The sequence below is a fragment of the Dendropsophus ebraccatus genome, chromosome 1, assembly GCF_027789765.1.
Source record: "Dendropsophus ebraccatus isolate aDenEbr1 chromosome 1, aDenEbr1.pat, whole genome shotgun sequence".
Classification (NCBI taxonomy): domain Eukaryota; kingdom Metazoa; phylum Chordata; class Amphibia; order Anura; family Hylidae; genus Dendropsophus; species Dendropsophus ebraccatus.
The window spans coordinates 208,150,886-208,173,566 of NC_091454.1; the positions used below are offsets into that span (position 1 = coordinate 208,150,886).

A 22,681-nucleotide genomic window follows, 5' to 3' on the forward strand; every position below is an offset into this window, starting at 1 on the left:
ATGAATAGGAGGCAATCTGCCTGGAGTATTCCTAATGATGAAGAGGGTGGGGAGGAGGGACAGAGAGGTTAAGCCAGCCTAATGCATACACAATCTAGGTCACGGCCCTTCAACACAGGGCTGCAAGTTTAAAAGTTGTTTTTGAGGACAATAACTGCATCACCTGCCAAACGGACCCCTGGACAGATCTTGGATTAAAAGCAGCTATCTGAAGGTACAAGTGGTTTAGGGGGGTCAGATTGTGGGTATAGAGTCGCTTTAATGGTCACAGAGCGCTGTTAGTAGATCTCAAGGGGGCAGACTCTGTCAATTGTTGTCTATGTCCTTGAGTCTTGCTGTAAAGCATTTCACTAAATGCTGTTAAAAACCGCTTAGGCAAGATGGCAGCCCCCATAACAATGAACAAAAAGTGAAATATTAAAAAAAATGACAGTCAGAAAATAGAAACAATTTGGAATATAATCAGTAAATAAAAATCTAGGTGACACATTCCCTTTAAGACATGGTAACACACTCTGCAATTTTACAAAGTTTTTATGAAATTTAAGATATCTGACTTCCATCTTGGTCCTTCTTCTTCTTGTAGAGTCTGAATTTGCAAAGAACACCATCCGATTGTGCGAATCTGCAAGAAGCAGCCTCAGCCAACAGGTAAGTTCCTTCAATAGACCAGTGGGTTGTGTATGTCTTGCACAGTACGGTACAATGCATGTGAATGGGGTTTTGCATACTCATGTACAGAATAAAGGAAATTTTCAGATGATTTGGAAGCATACCCATCATTTTCATAGTCTCCTACCTGTAAAGCTCTGGATGTAGATAGGTCCTGCAGTTACTCTCTGCCAGGTATCCTCCACCATTGTTTGTAGGTTAGCAAGTAGAGCATGGGTCTCCAAACTGCGGACCTCCAGCTGTTGTAAAACTACATTTCCCATCATGCCTGGACAGCCAAATCCAAAGCTTTAGCTGGCCAGGCATTATGGGAGTTGTGGTTTCCCAACAGCCGGAGGGCCGCAGTTTGGAGACCCATGAAGTAGAGGGTGCACTGATATTTATAAAATTCCATAGAGTCATATGTATCACACATACCAATATATGCTACTCTATAAATATCTAATTTGGGGAAACTAACATCTTCCTCAATTTAAGCAATTTTTAGCTTCCCTTTTGATACCATCAGGCGTTCTTTAATTGTTCAAAAACCAAGTCAGTTCCCAATAAAATCTGTGTAGTATAAAATGGTAACCAGTATACAGTAAGGAGGGGAGAGCAGGGAAATGGAGATACAGTATCCTTCCTTTAGTGGCAGAGGGAAGAGAGAGCAACCCAGACAATGGCTCAAGATGGGCGGCCTACCTACCTTCCTGGTCTTGACACAAGAAAGTACCCGAGCAGCCAACCACTGCCTGCAGAGGGAGCCTGCATCAGCCAGTGATTGGCTAAGCAGCTACTTACTCATGTCAAGATCAAGACCAGCTCCAAACAGCGTTAGCAATCGATAGGAACAGATGAGTATGCATTTTTTTAATTGTTTTTACCCCACCAAGTACATTTAACTGTAAAGAGTTTCCTAGACAACCCCTTACTCTTACTAAATCATGTTCCCATGTCATTCCGCTGTGGTTGGACTATTACAGACATGCATGCCGCTACAAGATGTCTATCTCCTACTCTTGGACCATGAAACGTATACTGGAAATTCAGCTCTTGAAACAGCGGCCCAGCTACAGATGAAGAAGTATTGTCAGGTGAGTAGCTGTCCCTTTAAAGGAAACCTGTCACCATGAAAATGCTACCTAAGCTATCGCCATTATGTTATAGAGCAGAAGGAGCTGAGCAGATTGATATATATCTTTATGGGAAGAGATTGAGTATAACTTGTAATTTATTGATCGAAATTTGGATGTTTCCATGCAGGGCAGGGCAGGATGCTGGGAAAGCTGTATGACCTTCATTATACACTGACATACAGGATGCTGGGAAAGCTGTATGACCTCCAGTATACAGTGACATACAGGATGCTGGGAAAGCTGTATGACCTCCAGTATACACTGACATACAGGATGCTGGGAAAGCTGTATGACCTCCATTATACACTGACATACAGGATGCTGGGAAAGCTGTATGACCTCCATTACACTGACATACAGGATGCTGGGAGAGCTGGGTGACCTCCATTACACTGACATACAGGATGCTGGGAAAGCTGTATGACCTCCATTACACTGACATACAGGATACTGGGAAAGCTGGGTGACTTCCATTACACTGACATACAGAGTGCTGGGAGACCTCTATTACATTGACATACAGGATACTGGGAGAGCTGGGTGACCTCTATTACACTGACATACAGGATACTGGGAAAGCTGGGTGACCTCCATTACACTGACATACAGGATACTGGGAAAGCTGGGTGACCTCCATTACACTGACATACAGAATGCTGGTAGAGCTGGATGACCTAAACGTTGGCGCGGGGGCGGCGGGCTTATCGCGGGGGCGGCGGGCTTATCGGGACATATCGGGGCTCCCTCTGTGCAGGATTCCCCCCCCCCCCCCCACACCAGAAACTCACCTGTCACCCTGCAGCCTCCAGCTCCTCTTCTTGGTGAGTCCGTCCTCTTCTGGCTTCCGGTGCAGGCAGCCACCTGTCATACAGAGGCCGCCTGCACAGGAAGCCTCTGTGTCTCTGCCCCGGCTGCTGTTTCCTTTAGCTGTGCGTGCGTACGCACAGCTAAAGGTTGCTGTGGCCAGGGGATCTGGAACTTAGATTCCAGATCCCCGGGCCAGCCATGAGGATGCAGGGGCTGCGGGATGGGTACTGTCGGATGCCGCAAGGCATGTTAAGGAGTCCAGTTCATTGAGTGACTCCGCCCACTGGACTCCTTATTACAGAATGAGCAGGGATTTTAATCAAATTACAAGTTATACTAAATATTTTCCTATAAAGATATATATCAATCTGCTCAGCTCTTTCTGCTTTATAACATGATTATGTTAGTTAGCATGAGAATACCTGTTTGTCGGGGGATGTTCACACGCTGGAGTTTCATTGCGTTAACACAATGAAGGACAGTGGGGCAGCAATTAAATGATTAAACACTGTAATGAAGTGATGCATTCACATTGTGTTTTCATTGCATTACTGCACGTGTAAACACAGCCTAAGAAATTTTTCTAGATGAGATGTCCTTGGATTCCGTAATCTAACATCCAGTTTGTCTTCCAGCCTTTATTAGCCAAGAAGACGGAGATTGAAAAGTGGAGAAAGGAGTTTAGGGAACAATGGCTCAGAGAACAGAAAAGAATGGTGAGTGACCTTGTCTTGATATAATATGTGAGCCTTGACTTCTGAATGTTCGACATTCAATCTTCATCCTCTGGACCACTGGGGATGCCAAAAAAAACTTTGTCATGGGGTTTCCATACACCTTGCCCATTTGAGGTTTGATGCCCGGGATTGTCCCACCAAGATCAATAACCAAAATCTGCCCCCCCCCCCCAAAAAAAAAAAAAAACACCTGTACCTTCGAATAGCTGCTTTTAATCCAGGATCTGTCCTGGGGTCTGTTCGGAAGGTGATGCAGTTATTGTCCTAAAAAACAACTTTTAAACTTGCAGCCCTGTGTCAAATTGGGGTGGCCTAGAGTGTGTGTGCTAGGAGAGATTCTATCCAGGGGCGTTCCTAATAATATGGAGCGTGAGGAGGAGGTACAGAGAGGCGGTGCAGGCCTAGGGCACAGACACTCTAAGCCACGCCAATTTGACACAGGGCTGCAAGTTTAAAAGTTGTTTTTTAGGACAATAACTGCATCACCTGCCGAACGGACCCCAGGACAGATCTTGGATTCCACACCTAACTGCATAGGTCTATGCAAAACGTTGGGTAGTTTTCTCTTTGTTTTTTCAATATTTCTTAGTTATTTCCTGTTGTTTTTACCTTTATATTCATAACTATTTGAAAAAACTCTGTTGCTCTTTGAAAACTTATGAAAGGTTGTTGCCACCAACTATCAGATTTGTCTTCCCACAATGCACTTCTGTCTAGTAAGAGGAAACCAGCAGTATCCCTAATTATAGCTCTATCCAAGAATGGAGAAGAAGCCATATACAGGGGAAAGAAAGCATAAAAATTTGCAAGATTTTTTGTAAATTTTGTTCTTTGTTTTCGGTTATTCTAGTGACCTTTTTAAAGGGGTAATTTAGCAGTTCATAAAAAAAAAATATTTCAAATCAACAGGTGCAAGAAAGTGCCAGAGATTTGTAATTTACTTCTATTAAAAAAAACACAAACACTTATCAGCTGCTGTATGTCCTGCAGGAAGTGATGTATTCTCTCCCCTTTAACATCTACCAATTTGAGAGTGTCTATCTACAGTTATTCACCCCACAAAGCCACTTATGTTCTGTTCTCCATAGAATGTGAACCAGACAGGTCTACAGTATATCAAGAATTTTTCATTGAAGTCCCCCAGAGATGTAAGACCATAGCAAACTTTTTTTTTTTTTTACCCCTGTCGTGACACATTCTTCTCCTCCACCATAGTCCGATTCTCTGTCCTCATTACGGAAGGCCCGACAACAGTACATACAACGCTGTGAAGACCTTGAGAAAGCCAAACAACTTAGCGCCAAAATAGAAGAAGAGCAGAGCACAGGAACCTACCCTGGAAGTGCGAGCAAACTTCTGGAGAAGCGCAAAAAGTCCCGTGAGGAGGCTCAGATCAAGGTGAGGGGAAAAGTATGGTGGAAGGCATAGGATGTAGTGTTGAGAGGACCTGTCAAAATATTTGGGTTTTGCAACGTTCCCCGAACCTAAATGCTCGGTATTTAATTTCCAGTGGCAGCAGAAGTTGGATGCAGCCCTAGGGCTGCCAGGAAAACATGTATACAGTCCTTGGGTATGTTCACACTAAGTAAAAAAAAAAAGAGAAAAGCCTCTGCCTATTGTTTTTATGTGAACATAGGTAGCAGGTAGTTGAGGTAGCAGGTGGAAAGTAGTAGGTAGAAGGAAAGTGTTATTTGAGACTTGATGGCATGGGCCGTCTTGGAGCCTTGTCTAGCCAGTACTCTGGGATGGAGTTACAGTGTTTGATGTAGAAGAAGAAGAATCTTGTACTCACGGTTAAGATAAGAAGAACGAAAGTCCAGAAAGTGTCAAGTTTAGTGGCACGAGTCCTAGGGATGCACAACTAACCCCTCCAGATTTCCTGAATAGGTCAAGCAGTTTCCAATGGAGTTCTTCAGCTTATGCTATTTGCTCCACTGCAGATCAACCCTGGTAGGTGGATTGTCCTGAAGAGTAGAATATTCCTGGCGTAGGCAAGGTGTACCCGGGTGACACCCCACCTTTGGGTTTAGCACTGCATACTTGCTTGGTTTAGAAAGTGCTGGAAAGAGTGAAGTGTAAGAGTGTGATAGGAGGAGAGAACAGAACAGTGAACAAAGTTAATCCTTTATCAGCTGTGCATTGACTAGAGAGAGAGGGAGACGACAAATGGTGAAGCTGAAGCTCCACAGGTGGCTGCTTGCAGCGAGTAGAAGCCAGGAAGGTACTGAGGAGCGTGCTGTATGTCCTGCAGGAAGTGGTGTATTCTTTCCAGTCTGACACAGTGCTCTCTGCTGCCACCTCTGTCTATGTCAGGAACTGTCCAGAGCAGCAGCAAATCCGCCATAGAAAACCTCTCCTGTTCTGGACAGTTCCTGCAATGGACAGAGGTGGCAGCAGACAGCACTGTGTCAGACTGGAAAGAATACACCACTTCCTGCAGGACAAACAGCAGCTGATTAATACTGGAAGACTTGAGAGATTTTTAATAGTTAGTAGTCATTTAGAAATCTGTATAACTTTCTGACGCCAGGCACACGAGGCTGAGGTGATGTACAGATCCTGTGTGACGGAGGCGAATGCCCGCAGTGAGCAGCAGGAGAAGGTCCGGCAGAGAATAATATCACACATCCGAAAACTCATCAACCAGGGGGACCAGGTGATGAAGGAGGTAGGTGCCCTAAGTGCCATGTACGGTCTATGAAATCCAGAATAACACTTCAGAATACATAACGCTTGTCGTCTTGCTGTACATGTGTTGTAGATTCCATATGGTGGTAATTTTCCCCTGTGGTCTGTGGTCTGCCACATATTACTGTATCTCTATCTCCTCAGCCACCACTCTACATAAATATCACCAGCTGTACACAAACCTAGGACAAGTTCTTCTTTATATTTTGTTCTTGGGAATGGCACCAGCACTGTAGTGAGGCTGTTGTCCCATAATAATTGTCCATATAATTTCCATATCAATTCAGAGATGGCAAAAGGTGTTGCAATATTTAAAGGAGATCAATACCATGCAGAATTTTATAGAAAACTTTGGTGGTTCTAGATTTGAAAATACACATTTGGTCAAGATCTAGGTTGGTTTTTACGGGGTATTCCACTCAAACATAACAAACTTTTTATATGTTGCTGCCCATGGTGAGACTAACAATTACTTCCATACTTGTTATTATCTATTCAGTCTCCTTCCCCCAGTTCTGAGCTGCTGCTTTCTGCTGGAGACACAAAAATGTGTGTGTGAGCTAGAGACAACCAGTAGTAAACTGGTTGTCTCTAACTGCATCTGTACACATGTGTCACAGACTAGATTCCACTCAACTGATTTCGGTCCCGGACAAGGGTCCTGACATTAGCCAGTCCCTGGCTTGGCTACAGCAGGGACACCAAGAGAATCCAACTAGAACTGAACTTACTTCCTCCACCAAGTAACTAACTTACTACAGGGGCTAAGTAATCTACCCTGTGAGTGGTGGGGATAAGCGTGTGTAGAAGAGAGAAGGATAGACATAGGTCAGAAGAAGAAAGCCCCTCCTATTGGACAATAAGAACACATGGTACATAGAAAGCATTAACCTATTAGGACCTTAAGCTGTGCTTAATTAATAAAAGATACTGACATCTAGTGGTGAAACTATAGTAATACCTTCATCACCACTTAACCTGGAGTGAGAAGCTTTTTGAGGGGTGCAAAGGAAAGATACAAAACACCCGTGGTGGGACACCACACACACATACAGGCTCTGCAGCAGATTTGATATCAATGTAACTAAATAACTGAACACAGCATCTGCACCATCAAATCTGCTGCGGATCCTGTACGTCTAAACGCACCCTTAGGGAGAGAGTGCTAATTCCAAAGGGATAAAATCCTGGCTAAATTTTATTAAGCATGCTCAGTAGAGATTGCCCCACAATTGCCTTCTCAAAGTATGTAAAGGAGCAGGGACTTGTGTCAAAGACAGGTGTCCCTGCTCCTGTACAGTACACTGAGTGGCTAAAGAGAGTGAAGAGTGCCTGACCCAGCAAATGTTAATTGTGGTCTAGATTATACTGGGTTAACAAGCAATAGTCACCTATTGCTGTCCAAGCCCTAGCTCTAAATTAACCTGCTACGGCAGAATTTTCATCTTGGTCAACCAAGACCCAGCCTATGACCCTCTTACTCCCTTGTAGTTATACCCATGAAAGGGATTATCCCATCTTCAAAAGACACCCTAAACATTCCCCATGATGCATCAGTGTAGGAGAAAGTGTTAATCTCAGAACCCTGTGGCTATGTTCCTACTATGTAAGAGACCGGCTGTTCCGTGACCCCGGCCGGGTCACGGAATGGCCGGTCTCTGCCCGGATCATCCCAGCCGGATGATCTTCCCGGCCGAAGGGTAGGGTTCTGATGTGGGTGCATCAGCCCGCGTCCGCATCAGAACCTTCTATAGCACACAGTAAAGCAAGTGGCCCGAGCCGCTCGCTTCACTGTGTGAACTGGCAGGGTTTCCTACAGCCGCAATTCATTGAATTGCGGCCGCAGAAAACTGACATGTCAATTATTTGTGGCCCCGTACAAGATCGCAGCCGGAGCGTATACAATGTGTATACGCTCCAGCCGGGATCTTATAGAACATAGGCTATGTTACACACCGCAAAAAGTACGAACAACAGCCGTACTTTTACATAGTGTGAACATAGCCTAATACAGTATAGGACCTTCTATCTAGAACAAGGCCTTTAAAGAACTCAGTCAGAGGGGTATGTGATCTTACTAATTTATGCAATATAATCTTCCCAAATATATCTGAGATGTCAGCAAAACATTTTGGCTAAATTTCCTCTTTATAATAAACCATAGTAATTCTTTGGCTCTTTTTTTTTCATTCATATCAACTGGTGTCAGTAAGTTAAATAGATCTCTAATTTACTTCCATTTAAAAATCTCTAGTCTTCCAGTACTTATCAGCTGCTGTATGTCCTGCAGGAACTGGTGTATTCTCTCCAGTCTGACACAGTGCTCTCTGCTTCCACCTCTGTCCATGTCAGGAACTGTCCAAAGCAGGAGAGGTTTTTTATGGGGATTATCTACTGCTCCGGACAATTCCTGACATGGACAGAGGTGGCAGCAGAGAGCACTGTGTCAGACTGGAAAAAATACATCACTTCCTGCAGGACATACAGCAGCTGACAAGTACTGGAAGACTGGAGATTTTTAAATAGAAGTAAATTACAGATCTATATAACTTTCTGACACCAGTTGATTTAAAATAAATTTTTTCTTGCCGGAGTTCCCCTTTAAGATCAATGCTCAATAAGATACTGCAGGTAGATTGAATAGTATTTTCATGATGACAAGTAAAAAAGTTGTGGCAAATTGTCTGAGTTGCATTGCTATAATAGTTTTTTGCTTTTACTGTAAAGAACCCTTTACACCTCTTACTACTTTCATCCATTTATCCTGTTATGAAGCCTGATACTGGACGGAACCTATGACCTATATCTTATTGTCTGTATTCTGGCAGGTGACACAGAACCTCATGCGTATGAAGCGGTCACAGTGTGAATCTGTACCCGCCGGCTATAGCAACCTGCTCAGCCTGTGTGAACCATATGAACTTGGAGACCGCTATCTACAGTTTGTCTTGACTGTACCGCGAAAGTATATAGAGCCTGAAAAATTCACTTTCCAGGAACATACCCCTGCAATCCAAAGGTGACGTCACCCTGTTACAAGGAATATTGCCATATACAGTATATTCTATAGAAACATAGAGGATTGCCCCCCCCCCTCCCCTTTTCCTTGGTATAGCCTATACTCCATGGGGGAGATTTATCAAACATGGTGTAAAGTGAAACTGGCTCAGTTGCCCCTAGCAACCAATCAGATTCCACCTTTCATTTTCCAAAGAGTCTGTGAGGAATGTAAAGTGGAATCTGATGATTGGTTGCTAGGGGCAACTGAGCCAGTTTCACTTTACACCATGTTTGATAAATCTCCCCCAGAGTGTCTCTCACTTTCTGGGGAACCAAGCATAACTCGGCTGCCTATTGATTTACGCAGCGCTTCCTTTCACCTGTGGTGGCGCTACAGGGGAATTGAACGCATGCTGCTTCACCACCGATCACTTAATGATCAGTATACGAGTGTATAACTGATCTCACCCTGGGGTCACCACCATTCAGCAGAATAGGGGATGTGAACCTGCCTGAGCTGAAGTACCAGGCACAGCTGCACCCATATGTACACTGCTGTACATGGATAGTGAAGGGTGAACATTCCATTATTATGGAACCTGCCTGATCCCTGTCTCCATGACATTGCTAGAGAGATCGGCCAAGAGAACTCTGGTATATAGAGGCTATGAGGGAAGAGACACTTTTTTGTTATGGTCGGCATACCAGCTATTCTTACGTCATCCCACAATATACTGTAATTGCTTTATTTTTATCCCCAGTCTCAGTGTATATTAATGTAATGATAATCCTGCAGGTCATCACCCGGCGGCAAAAGGAAAAATGCAGTGCAACTGGTGCGAGTGTCGTCTTCCTTGTCTGACCTCAATGTCAAAGTCGATGAGACAGGAACAAGGATATTGCCAGGTGTTGTGTTGAGTAGATGACATGTGCATCCATGCTAAAACTTACATACATGTATCATATATACCTATACATGATCATCTATCTATCTATCTATCTATCTATCTATCTATCTATCTATCTATCTATCTATCTCCTATTTATCTATCTATCTATCTCCTATCTATCTCCTATCTATCTCCTATCTATATATCTCCTACAGGGGCGTAACTAGAAATGGCTGGGCCCCATAGCCAACTTTTGATTGCCCCCCCCCCCCCCCCCCCCCCCCCCCCCCCCCCCCCCCCCCCCCCCCCCCCCCCCCCCCCCCCGACTGGCCACTAAACGGTCAAGTAAAGTCATAACTACATAACTGCTAGCTCTGATCAGGAAAGCTTGCAGTTAAAGGGACATTTGCAAAACCCAGGAGACCAGCAGGGCCACCCGGTGCTGCAAATGATGACGGCTCAGGGGGCCCAGTGTATTGCAGGAGCAGGCCATGGGGCCCCCTGATGCGGCGGGCCCCATAGCAGCTGCTATGGCTGCTATAGTGGTAGTTACGCCCCTGATCTCCTATCTATCTATCTATCTCCTATCTATCTATCTATCTATCTATCTATCTCCTATCTATCTATCTATCTATCTAGCTATTTATCTATCTATCTCCTATCTATCTATCTATCTATCTATCTATCTATCTATCTATCTATCCCCTATCTATCCATCTCCTATCTATCTATCTATCTATCTATCTATCTATCTATCTATCTATCTATCTATGTGTATATACTGTATAATGTATGTCATACCTACACCCAATCTTCCCCCATCTACCATGTACTACTGCTACAACCTTTAAAACTACACCCCAAATGTCATTGCAGATTGGACCTCACACAGAACGAACAAAGTAGATGCCACTAAAATAGAGAAATAACCTGTTTTTATTTCCTTATATAGGAGAACGAAGCTCTTGGGGCAACAAGATTCTTCCCAGTGACTCTGACAGTGTAGGAGGCAGCAGTGAGCCCAGACCTCTGGAGTCCCCCGTGGACAGTCCAGGTATGGAAAGAGTTACCACATGTCAATATTGAGGGCGTATTTTTTCTCCAAAGGGGCGTACTACGTAGCTCCAAAATGGCTGCGGTTTGGTATCTCTATTACAGCCACTCAGCCACGATAGTCCTTACCCGAACATGGATCTAATGACCTGCACCTGGTGGCAGGTTTATCCGAGAGTATAATGTGCTCACATAGAATGTATATTGGGAGGGCAGGAGAGGTGAATGTCGGCCAAATAATGGTTTAGCCAAAATTTATTGAAGGTGTATAGGCACCTTTAAAGAGGTTGCCCAGGAAAAATGTACTTTTCCCCTATCCAGGGATAGGGAAAAAGTAGGAGGTTGCGGGGGTTCGACCTCTGTACCCGCCGCTAATCTCTGTATAGGGCCCCGCCGGCTCTGTTATCAATAGAGCCGCGGGTCCAGCTTGTGAACCCCAGCTCTGTTCATTCCTATGGAGCCAAGGGAAAGAGCTGAGTACGGCGCTCTTCCAGCGTACTCAGCTCTTTCTGTCGCTCCATAGGAATGAATAGAGCTGCGGGTCTTTGCGACCTCCTACTTTTTCCCTATCCTGTGGATAAGGGAAAAGTCAATTTTTCCTGGACAACCTCTTTAAGGCCACCCTATTCTTATTTTTACTAATACCTGACAATCGATACCCATGAATTACACTGATTTTAGTATTCTTGCTTCCCTATAGCTCACTTTGTCAGGAGAGTAGCCAAAGCTTCCTCTACGGGGACCATGTCTTCTGAAGACCTGGATGAGAGAGATTCCTTCCAGGCAGAGGATGTAGGTGAGTATTTTTACATGCAGAAACCTTTGTGCTTATGGTTTTGTGTGTTGAGCCCACCTCACCTTGTACACGACCTTGTAGACTCCACAGATGCCTCGTCGGAGAATGGCTTGCAGCTACACGGCATGGATAAGCTGGTCATGTCACCAGCGGCCCAGACCCACCGACTTCGACGTGTAAGAGTTCCAACCAAATGCAGAGAGTGTGAGAACTTCATGGTCTCCGGAGTTGAGTGTGAAGAGGTAAGCAGTCAAGACTTTCTACAAAGGTAGTCAATAGAGTTGCTCTGAGTTTGTTCTGAACCCCAAGCGTGCAGGATTTATTTAGTGGTGGCTGTTCAGGTAGGTTAAAGCCCTAAGGGTACAAACACACACACTGTATACGCAGCGTATTTACTGCTGCGATACGCAGCAGATGCGCAGCAGATACGCAGCAGATTAGATCTAAGGGTATAAACCCACACACCGTATACGCAGCAAAAACGCAGCAAATACGCAGCAAGTACACAGCAGATGTGAAGGTGCAGATTTCATGCTGTGGTCAGTTATCTGCTGCGTATTTGCTGCGTATTTGCTGCGTGTCGCAGTAGTAAATACGCTGCATATACGGTGTGTGGTTTGTACCCTAAATAACTGAACACAGCATCAAATCTGCACCATCAAATCTGCTGCAGATCTGCTGCGTATCTGCTGCATATACGGTGTGTGGGTTTGTACCCTAAGGGTACAAACACACACACCGTATATGCAGCAGATACGCAACAAATACGCAGCAGATTTGATGGTTTAGATTTGATGCTGTGTTCAGTTATTTAGATCTAATCTGCTGCGTATTTGTTGCGTATTTGCTGCGTATCGCAGCATTAAATACGCTGCGTATACGGTGTGTGGGTTTATACCCTTAAGGTGCCAGAGAACATGGATAATCCATCGCTAATCAAATGTCCCACACTTAAGCCCCTATTACATGGGGCGACATAGAGGAGCAAACAAGCACTGTCAGCCAGGTGATAGCTTGATCGTTTTGGAAGCCCATAGAGGATACGGGTGGTTTGCTGCCGCCACTCCTATTCCGCGGGCAGACGGCAGCAGATCGCTGCTATCAAAGTCGTTTGTCTTTTAACATGTTGAAACACAAACGACAGCAACGATCAGCCAACATCGTTCATGTCAGCTGATCATTGCTTTATATTACACGGGACGATAATCGGCCAATATCGGCCGAGTATGGCCGATAATCGTTCCGTGTATTAGGGCCTTCAGGTTCAGATGAACTCGAGCATGCTGAAAGTTTACTCAACTCTAATATATTTTTTCCCATCATTTATTGCCATTACAAAGGCTATCTAATTAAGACGGATGACACGGGGGGCATATACTAAAGAAGGATTTACACAGGGGGCATCTGCTAAAGGGGGACCTACACATTCGCCATGCCTAGGAGCTATACATCTTTACCAGCTTTATACTAAACCCTGTCTTTTTACTGCAGTGCTACTTGAATTGTCATAAGAAGTGTCTGGAGAACTTACTGATCAAATGTGGTCATCAGAAACTACCACCCAAAGTGCCCCTTTTTGGGATAGATTTTTGTCAATTCCCGAGATACTTCCCTGAGGAGGTGCCCTTCATCATCACAAAATGTACATCTGAGATTGAGCTAAGGGCACTGGGGCAACAGGTGAGCCCATTATTATCCTATACTAAGCTTGGTTATAGTCACTCATTACCGTCTATGATTTTTTATGGGCACTGTGTAATGCCTTGTTTCTCCTGTGGGGGCACTGCAGGAAAACAGAGCTCCTAGTAGAAGGTTTCCCCACAGCTGATCACTGGGGGGGGGGGTACACTTTGTAATCTGCTTATCAAGACATTTTTATATGGTCTTTTTTCAGGGCCTGTATCGCATTAGTGGGGCCAAAGCGCGGGTGGAAAAACTTATGCAGGCGTTTGAGAATGGTAGACAACTCGTGGATCTGTCAGGACATTCACCGCACGACATCACCAGTGTCCTTAAACACTTCCTGAAAGAGGTAAAGTATATAGTAGTATAAAGCATCTGCATTTAGTGTAGAGGCAAAAATCACAGACTATATAAAACCTTTTCAGCTTTATCATTGTAATGCTGCCGGACGAGACGCGGTGCCACTTTCATGTTCACTCCTCTGCTTTGCTCCATACTTGTCCTAGGGCTGTTTGCGCCATCCAGTGACCTTCTCCTGCAGTGACATCTCTGGCCACTAGGGTGTGGATGTGGCCAACTGCTCTGGATTTATAGAAGCAGCTTGTCTCCACTTGCTCCTGACATATGCCAATCCAGAGCCACCTGCACCTATTTAAACCAGCTCTTCCTGCTGCTTCCTACCTGAGCATTGTTGGATTTTTGCATTCCAAGCGATGGTGTCTGTCAGCTATTTTGCTTACTCTCTGTGGATTCTGACCTGTGCCCCTTCTTCGGATTACGCTTATTGCCTGAGCTTCGCCTGTATTGCCGGCCTCTTCTGTTGCCAACTTGGGTTGTCTGACCTGTTTCTGAAGCCGCTTGCCCTTACCCTTTGCCTGTGTAACGATGATACCTGTCTTTTCCCTTGTGCTCTCTTGCTGACGACCTGGCTTGCTGACCACATATACAGTACACAGCCTATTCCCCGACACCTTTCACTTACTCTGTCTGGTCCTTGGGAACCAGCTGCTGCCTATATTGGAACCACACTTGTGCAATGGACTGAAGTCCTCCAACCGCAGAAGTCCAGATTCCGCATCCTAGAGCCGGATAGAGGGCCCAAAGCCCAAAGGTTTTCCCTAGAGGATGGCTAACCCTCCTGTGGGTCTAGCACTGCATCTTTTGTAAAGAGTCTTTCTGAAAGAATCAGTGTCTTATGGTGCGTTTACACGTAACGATAATTGGCCCGATCGTACGATTAACGATGTCGGAGTAACGATTTTTTTTTCATAACGATCAGCGTTTAGACGTTACGATATATCGTACGGAAAATCGTTTTGCGATCGTTTTGCGAACGCTTAAGCCTATTTCACACATTGGTTAAATCGGCGAACGACTGTTCACACGGAACGATCTGCAAATTTTTTGTGAACGACGAACGACGATTTGATAACATGTTCAAAGATCAAAATGAACGATTTCTCGTTCGTCGTTTGATCGTTCGCTGCGTTTACACGTACGATTATCGTTCGAATTCGATCGTTATCGCGCAAATTCGCACGATAATCGTTACGTGTAAACGCACCTTTAGGGTCCTATTACACTGAGCGATTTTTAACAATTAACGACTAATGATAAATGATCGCAAACGAGATTGTTTCTTGTTAACCTGAAATCTTTCACCATATTACACAGTATGATGGTCGTTAGTTATGGTCGTTACTACAATCGTTATTGTGATCGTTACTATGATCATTTATTCCTTCTGATCCCAGAAAAACAATAAACAATGTGCAATTACACTGAACGATTAGTGAACAAATGCTGAACTTAAGCGAATGAACGTGGAATTACAGCGAACGATTAACGAACAATTAACGATAATTTTAGGTTCAGATCTATATCAACGATCAACGGCATATGAACGATTTTTCGATCGTTGCCTGCAATTACACAGAACGATTATCGTTTAAATTTGAACGATTTATCGATTTTTCGCACGATAATCGTCCCGTGTAATAGGGCCCTTAGTCTTTAGTCCTTGACAATGGCTCTGGCTTATATAGGGTCGTCCGGGTCTAACCTCCTATTGGTGTGGAACATACCAGAAAGAGGAAAGAAGTGTGAGTGGCTGAGAGCTGTGTGAGGTACCTGCATCTGTGAATGGTGGAAACAGTGAACATACAAGCACATAGTTAACCCTTCATACTGCAGCTGTGCTCTTACAAACAGATAGGGGAGAGTGGGACACCAAAAGGTGAAAGTGCAAAAGGCAACTTCGTCCCCTTGTGTGACACCTGACAGAGTTGCCTTTACTGTAAGGCCAGTGTTTGGCTCTTGTTGGTGTTCTGTGGCTCACTGCCATGTCCGTGTCTGTTTCCTATCCTGCCACCATCCTGCCTTTCCTTTTGCTGTGGTTCCCACTTTATCCCATAGGGCAGTGCTTCTCAAACTGTGAGGCCCAGCTGGGGAGCCAGTTTTCATAAAGTAACTATAATCTTCACAGTCCTTTTTCTGTTTGCAGAAATCTCCATTTTAACAACATTATTAATTTGTTTTACACTCGCTTTATTAGTATATAGACAGGGCCCTATTTACCACTAGGCACCCGTGGTCCAGTGCCTAGGGCAGCACCTTGCAGGGGGGCAGCACCAGGGAGCAGGGGGACAGAAAAAACTAATTTTTTTGTTTTTATTTTTTTAGTTTCCCTCCTTCTGTTCAGACTTGCCAGTAAATCTGGTGTCTTTTCCAGGGGGGTGGGGGGTATGGTGGTATTGGTCAGGTCTGGTATTGCCAATAGGTGCGTGAAGATGGGACGTCTTCAGGTTTAGTGCCTAGGGCAGCAGCAGCTGTTAACACAGCCCTGTATATAGAGCTTGGGAGACGGGTGAAAGGTAGCCCTAGCATTGTTTTCAGTTTTTAAATGGACTTTCACCACAGATAGAGAGGCCCAGGCACCCTCTTGGTCAGTCTGGTGAGGCCCAGGCATTGCCTTGGTCTGTTGGGTGAGGCTCCAGTAGAAAAAGTTTGAGAAGCACTGCCATAGGGTATATGTGTGTGCCCTCTCTGCTTCTTAATGGAGTACCACACACACTCCAAATCTGTCCTTTCCCTATCCTGGTCCTGCATTACTTATTTAAGGCCACTTGCAGTGTCCCAGAACACGCTGTCTGTTTCTCACTGTCAGTTTATTTTTGCTATTACAGCCATGCCTGTTCTGGAAACTATTTGCACTGCAACTGTGACCATATAGTCCCTATTACTCTCAGGTTCATGTATATTGTATATGTGTTTAACTCTGTGCAGTGGTATGCAAAGGCTGAGGATCACGTGACCAAGCCCTGTAACCATGGTTCCTCCAATGGCCGTCGAGCTTTGGCCAGGAGTACCATGTGACTTCCCCTTGCTAGTTAGTTCCGGCCCCTGCTCCCAAGCAAGGAGGTCGTGTGTGTGTGTGTGTGTCTCTCTTCACCTTCAGAAGAGTGGACCTGGTGCTCTGCTGTAACAGATCCTGGCTGTCCGTCTGCTCAAGTGCCTGGAGTATCTTCTCATCTGGGTGTCCTTCCTGTTATTCATTTCCTCATCAAGTCAAGATTCATACCGCAAGTACTTTAAATCCACCCAGCATCTCTATTCTTCTCTCACTACTACTCCCATCATCCGGCACGTTTCACCTCAGCCTATGCGGCACCACCTTAGCTCTGTCTATACAAGTCTGCTATATACCCGGTTGCATCCGGAAGAGACTGTTGCTACCAGTTACCTCAGTTACAATAAAAGTGTAACTACCGCTGTTACTGAACCCTGGCATTGGTGTCCGTTTACTGGTGCCCTGACTAGGTACAGCGAAGAATCGCATGCCCAGTAGCAACTCTACCGCAATATCCGCAGACCAGTCCCTCAGCTGTGCCATCCTCAGGCCCTATACTGTGACAAGCCTATACCCTGCAGCTGCCCCGGTTCCTGCCCGCTCACAACACCTGCACTGCGAAGTGACCCTCACGGGTCAGGGCATCGCACACTCACCCGTGCCTGAGCAATATGGTGGTTTTTCATAGTTAGGCTGGGCCGTTTCTGGTAAGCATATATTGTGTGAACATGGCCTTAAAGTGTTCCCAACAAGCGGATAACCAGATTCCTGTTGGTCTGCAGATCCGTGTGACATTCAAACAAACAATAACCCTTTACACACTTCAGCTGTGCCGCATCTGAATACACAAATCTAATACAGCGACATCTAGTGGCGAAACTTTATCACTACTTTCATCACCACTTTTACACAATAAGTACAGACTTATCTGAAGGGTGTAACCAATAGCAACACCTGTGGTAGGACACCACATATACTTCCTACAGTACCAGGAAGACTCACCAGCAAAGCTTCATGTTTTTCTCTCCAGCTCCCAGACTCTGTGGTCTCCCATCACCTGTATGAGAAATTTATGGCTTTTTCAAGAGAATTCCCAGAAGACAAGAAAGAGCCGGAGATTCGACACGAGGCCATCCAGCAGATGAAGGATATTCTTTGTCAGCTTCCAGCTAGTAACTACAACACACTGCGCCACTTGACGGCTCACCTGTATCGGTGAGTGGGACATTGCAGGGCTGTCAATCTGTATATACAACACTGCCCCCTGGAGGCCACCACATGTTGCTGTAGATGTATCTGTTTTTTACATGAACAACAATGTAAAAAAGGAGCTTTCCAGATGTTGATTTACATATACAGCAGGGAGAATAAGTATTCAATACACTGGTGATTTTAATCATAGGTACACGTCATCTGTAAAAGTAAATGAACTAAATAATCGTTTAGGCCATTGTCACACTGGAAGAACCAGCCGCAACCCATCTTCAATGCTCTTACTGAGGGAAGGAGGTTGTTGGCCAAAGTCTTTCTGTCTCTCACAGTTGATGTGTACCTACAATAAAACACCTCTTACACACCTCTCCATTCTTTTTAGGTGTGAAAACTTGCAAAATCGACAACAAAGTGTATCAAATAGTTATTACCCCCACTACATGTCTGCCTATAACAGCAATCTGTCTGTGTAGTGTGGAGCCCCCTATAACAGCAGTCTGGCTGTGAAGTGTGGAGCCCCCTATAACAGCAGTCTGGCTGTGTAGTGTGGAGCCCCCTATAACAGCAGTCTGTGTAGTGTGGAGCCCCTATAACAGCAGTCTGTGTAGTGTGGAGCCCCCTATAACAGCAGTCTGGCTGTGTAGTGTGGAGCCCCCTTTAACAGCAGTCTGTGTAGTGTGGAGCCCCCTATAACAGCAGTCTGGATATGTAGTCTATAGCAGACAGCGCCCCATTCAACTCGTCCCAAATCTGAGATATTTTCTGGTAGATTTTGTGGTGCTACAACTAACCAATGTTGTCTTCTTTCCACATGTACAGAGTATCAGAAAGGTTTGAGGACAATAAGATGAGTTCCAATAACCTGGGAATCATTTTTGGGCCCACACTGATTCGCCCATCACCGGATCAGGACAAACCTATGACCTGCTTGTTAGATTCTGGGAACCAAGCCCAAGCCGTAGAGTTCCTTATCAATAACTATGAGAAGTTATTTGGGATGGATGAGCTGCCTGCAGCGGGACGTCAGGAAGTGGCGGAAGACCCCTCGGAGGCCGAAATGGATGAGTCCATGATATCTGAGGTAGGAATGATGGGAGAGTGTGACCACCGCAGAAGACTAAGAAGAGATTTGCTAGGAGGAGATATCTAGTTTTTCCCCCCTGTTCTTACCTCTTTCCTGCAGTTTTAGTACATAAAGGAGCCTGCACTTTTATTACTATTATAAACTTTTTTCAGTTTTGGCTGAATTCCCAGAAAATTTTAAATACTTTATTCCCGTATTGTGTTCCTTAGGATCCTGCAGAGGGAGCCGATTACTGTGCTGATGTATCAGGTAAAATGGCTTCTTAATCCATTCTGCATCAAACTTTATTGGTCCTAAAAAATTTTGTTTATAAAATTTGTTCATGAAAGTTATTAAAGGAGAAGTCCGGACTCTTTTGAAAAACAAGTCTGAGCCCGAACTTCTCCTTCAAAGGAGAAGTCCGGCTAATTTGAAAAACCGACAACCGGCAGGGGCAGGGAGGAATGTGATAACGAGTATGCACTTACCTCTCCCTGTGCCTGCGGTGTCAGCCTTGGCACCTGCACTGGAAGGCTTTTTTCCCCGAGTTGTGATGATGTGACAACTCATTTGAAAATGGCCTTTCCCGGCTGATGGACTGGCCGCTCAGCCAATCAGTGACTGGAGTGGCGTCCCACCAGAGTAACTGACCGGCTGAGCAGCCAGTCCATCATCTGTCATCATGACGTGTACACCCCGGCGATCCTGGAGCCTGGAAGGGGTCCTGAGGCCTTTCCTGCTGCTCACCGCAGGCACAGAGAGAGGTAAGTTCATACTTGTTATGAAATTTCGTCCTACCCCGCCATCTGCCGGATTTTCAAAATAGCCGGACTTCTCTTTTAACTGTATAGTAAAAGGTTATGCACTCCTTATGCACAATGACAAGATCACTGCTTTCTACCAGTAAAAACATTCTTATTTGCACCAAAAACTGCCACAGAAAAACTGCCAATTTATCACAGCTCAGGGAAGGATTTTAGCGGCTAGAAGTTAAAGCAGAAAAATAAAAATCCAGGGTCGGCAGGGGGGTGCAGGAACATAAAGAATGTATACTTACCCATCCCTATGCCCCCACAATGTCATGTCACAGGGTTACTGTCCACTGGCAGCTCAAGTTTTATCCCAGAAAGGCCCACTGAGCCAGTCAGTGACTGCAGCGGTGTCCCATCCCAGTGACTGACTGACTGGGCATTCCTGAGAGGGGTTGTGATATTGAAGAAGTGGGAGCTTTACTAGCCTGCGCTGCAGGATTTGGGGATGGGTAAGTATACATTTTTTATGTTCCTGCACCGCTCTGCCGGCCCTGGATTTTTTTGGGCAGAACTTCTTCTTTAATGGGGTGCTGCCTTTTTCTTTTTTAGGTAAGCTTTTGTATGAAAGTTTTATAGATATGTAATTTACTTCTATTTAAAAATCTCAAGCCTTCCATTACTTATTAGCTGCTGTATGTCCTGCAGAAAGTCGTGTATTTATTCCAGTCTGACACAACGCTCTCTACTGCCACCTCTGTCCATGACAGGAACTGTCCACATAGGAAACCTCTCCTGCTCTGGGCAGTTCCTGCTATGGACTAAAATCTACATTAGCTACAAGTTATAATTTACTCTAAGTATATGTGTCAGGCTATGGACGTGGAATTCCCATTTAGCAGTACCCACTTTAAAAAAAATAAGATCATGACAAAAATGGTGCAAAAAAAACAAAAAGTTGCACCGAATTTCGACTTGTATGACTGGTGTACAGAACTAAAGAACAATGTATTGCTCCATACAGCACCATTAATAGATCTTCCCATTATTTTTCATTCTAGATTTCGATGGAAAAGATGGTGAAAGAGCCTATCAGGGAGAAGGAGAAGAAGACGACAGGTTTTCCGATAGCTTAACATATTCCAGGGGTCACTTCAGCCGTATGCCGGTGAAAGCTCCCCGAGGTGAACAAATCAAAGTACCGAGTAGTGAAGAAGGAACCGAAGTGTAAGGATGAGGAATCTTATCACATTGTACCGAAAATATCAAGAACGTGGAATTTTTCCTTCTTCTTCAAAAACAATCTCATGTTCTTCCAGACTTATTTCCTTAAGACTTAATCTTATGCGATTTCTCAGGATTACAAGTAAAATATTCCTATACCAAGGATGGAAACTGCCAAAAACTTACAAAAAATCTGGTGGAGAACAGAGCTTAAACGATCTTTGAGAAGAGTCAATGGAGACTCGAGGACTCGGAGATGAGGGAGATGCTGTATATTATACAGACATTGAGATGGATATGGTTGGCCGATAAAGAACCAGAAACTCTATAAGGATTCCCTTTAGAAAGTGTGAACTCCGAAGATGATGAAAGTTTTGAGGAATTGTAAATTGTAAAGGGAAATGTACACATTTTTCAGCCACTGTTTGCCTTCTGGGGGTGATTTTTATAAAAACTATTGTCTAAAAAAACAAACTAAAGACATAAAAAGACATAAAAAGTTGGGTCAACTGGATATAAAGTAGATCTGATGGACTTTAACATTACCAATAATGCATCTGATAAATAGGGGGTTAGGGGATGGGTTTGTTCCCCTTAGATCAAAGGTGTCAAACTTGCGGCCCTCCATCTGTGAAGACATTTGATTACTGGCAGCTGAAGAAGTTGTGAAAGTTCTGGAAAACAGGGATACAACCTATGGCCTATGGCTGTATCTATGTTTTCCCAGACTCCCTAGGGCTGCATCTAACTTCTTCAACCACCGGTAGTCAAATGCCGCACATTCGGGATTGGGCAAGGTTCACTCATCTCTTCTAACCATAAATGTGTCAACATCCGTCCGATCCCACCAGAGTTCTGATACTACATATAGAACGTTTTTTTTTTTTTTCCCATTTTCCCATTCCCTGAGACTTCCGTATGTGGGCGGCTTCTCTTCTTCTCCTGTTTGGTGGTTACTAGAGATGAGCGCGACTCGAGCATGCTCAAGACTGATCGTTCAGCATTTGATTACCAGTGGTGGAAGAAGTAGGATGCAGAAGTAGAAGTAGGCCATAGGCTGTATCCATGTTTCCCAGGACTCCCTAGGGCTGCAGCCAACTTCTTCAGCCACCGGTATCCAAGATCAGTCTTGAGCATGCTCGATCTCTATTGGTCACCCTTATAATAGAAAATGCCAAGAATAATTATTTTGGGGCCTCAAATGGTGTCAGTCATAGCAATAGTCATGATAATGGGGCTTCTTAGCCTTATATCCCCTGAATGGTGCAAAAGGTCAAGCAAACGTCTATACCTTGTACCTTCTTGACATCCATGTTAGTTGTTTGGTGGCTGGAGTGGATCGGCAAACATATCCCTAGGGGGTGTCCTCAACTATCTGTATACCACCTAGGTTATGTTCAAATGTGGACCTGGGTGGACCACGTATTAGAGTGTTCTCCAAAGGCATGATGGGAGATGAAGTTCTACTACAGCTGGAAAGCCACAGGTCGGGGTCAGGGCTTAGAATAAATGAGCAACTTTCCATGGACATTTGACAATGACTCTACTATGTCTGTATACAATACGGTACTGAAGCAATTGCCTTGTGCAGTTGTCTATGAGCAGTATTCCCTCTAGGCTAAACTCTGGAGAGGAAAAAG

The 22,681-nt window shown here is 44.6% G+C and overlaps 1 protein-coding gene across 7 annotated transcripts in view; it reads left to right on the plus strand.

Annotated features, from left to right (window-relative positions):
• GMIP (GEM interacting protein) overlaps positions 1-22,480 on the plus strand; it is a 50,149-nt gene extending 27,669 nt beyond the window's left edge. For all 7 annotated transcript variants that reach the window (XM_069946002.1, XM_069946013.1, XM_069946022.1 and 4 more), the window contains 16 exons: positions 587-651; positions 1,638-1,748; positions 3,233-3,313; positions 4,550-4,732; positions 5,865-6,002; positions 8,851-9,041; positions 9,819-9,928; positions 10,865-10,966; positions 11,666-11,761; positions 11,843-12,003; positions 13,253-13,441; positions 13,656-13,793; positions 17,824-18,008; positions 18,825-19,086; positions 19,299-19,338; positions 20,879-22,480. In XM_069946002.1, coding sequence (XP_069802103.1) covers positions 587-651; positions 1,638-1,748; positions 3,233-3,313; positions 4,550-4,732; positions 5,865-6,002; positions 8,851-9,041; positions 9,819-9,928; positions 10,865-10,966; positions 11,666-11,761; positions 11,843-12,003; positions 13,253-13,441; positions 13,656-13,793; positions 17,824-18,008; positions 18,825-19,086; positions 19,299-19,338; positions 20,879-21,048 — 2,222 coding nt within the window. In that variant the 3' untranslated portion in view covers positions 21,049-22,480. The remainder of the gene's footprint in view (positions 1-586; positions 652-1,637; positions 1,749-3,232; positions 3,314-4,549; positions 4,733-5,864; positions 6,003-8,850; positions 9,042-9,818; positions 9,929-10,864; positions 10,967-11,665; positions 11,762-11,842; positions 12,004-13,252; positions 13,442-13,655; positions 13,794-17,823; positions 18,009-18,824; positions 19,087-19,298; positions 19,339-20,878) is intronic.
• Positions 22,481-22,681: the final 201 nt, after the last annotated feature.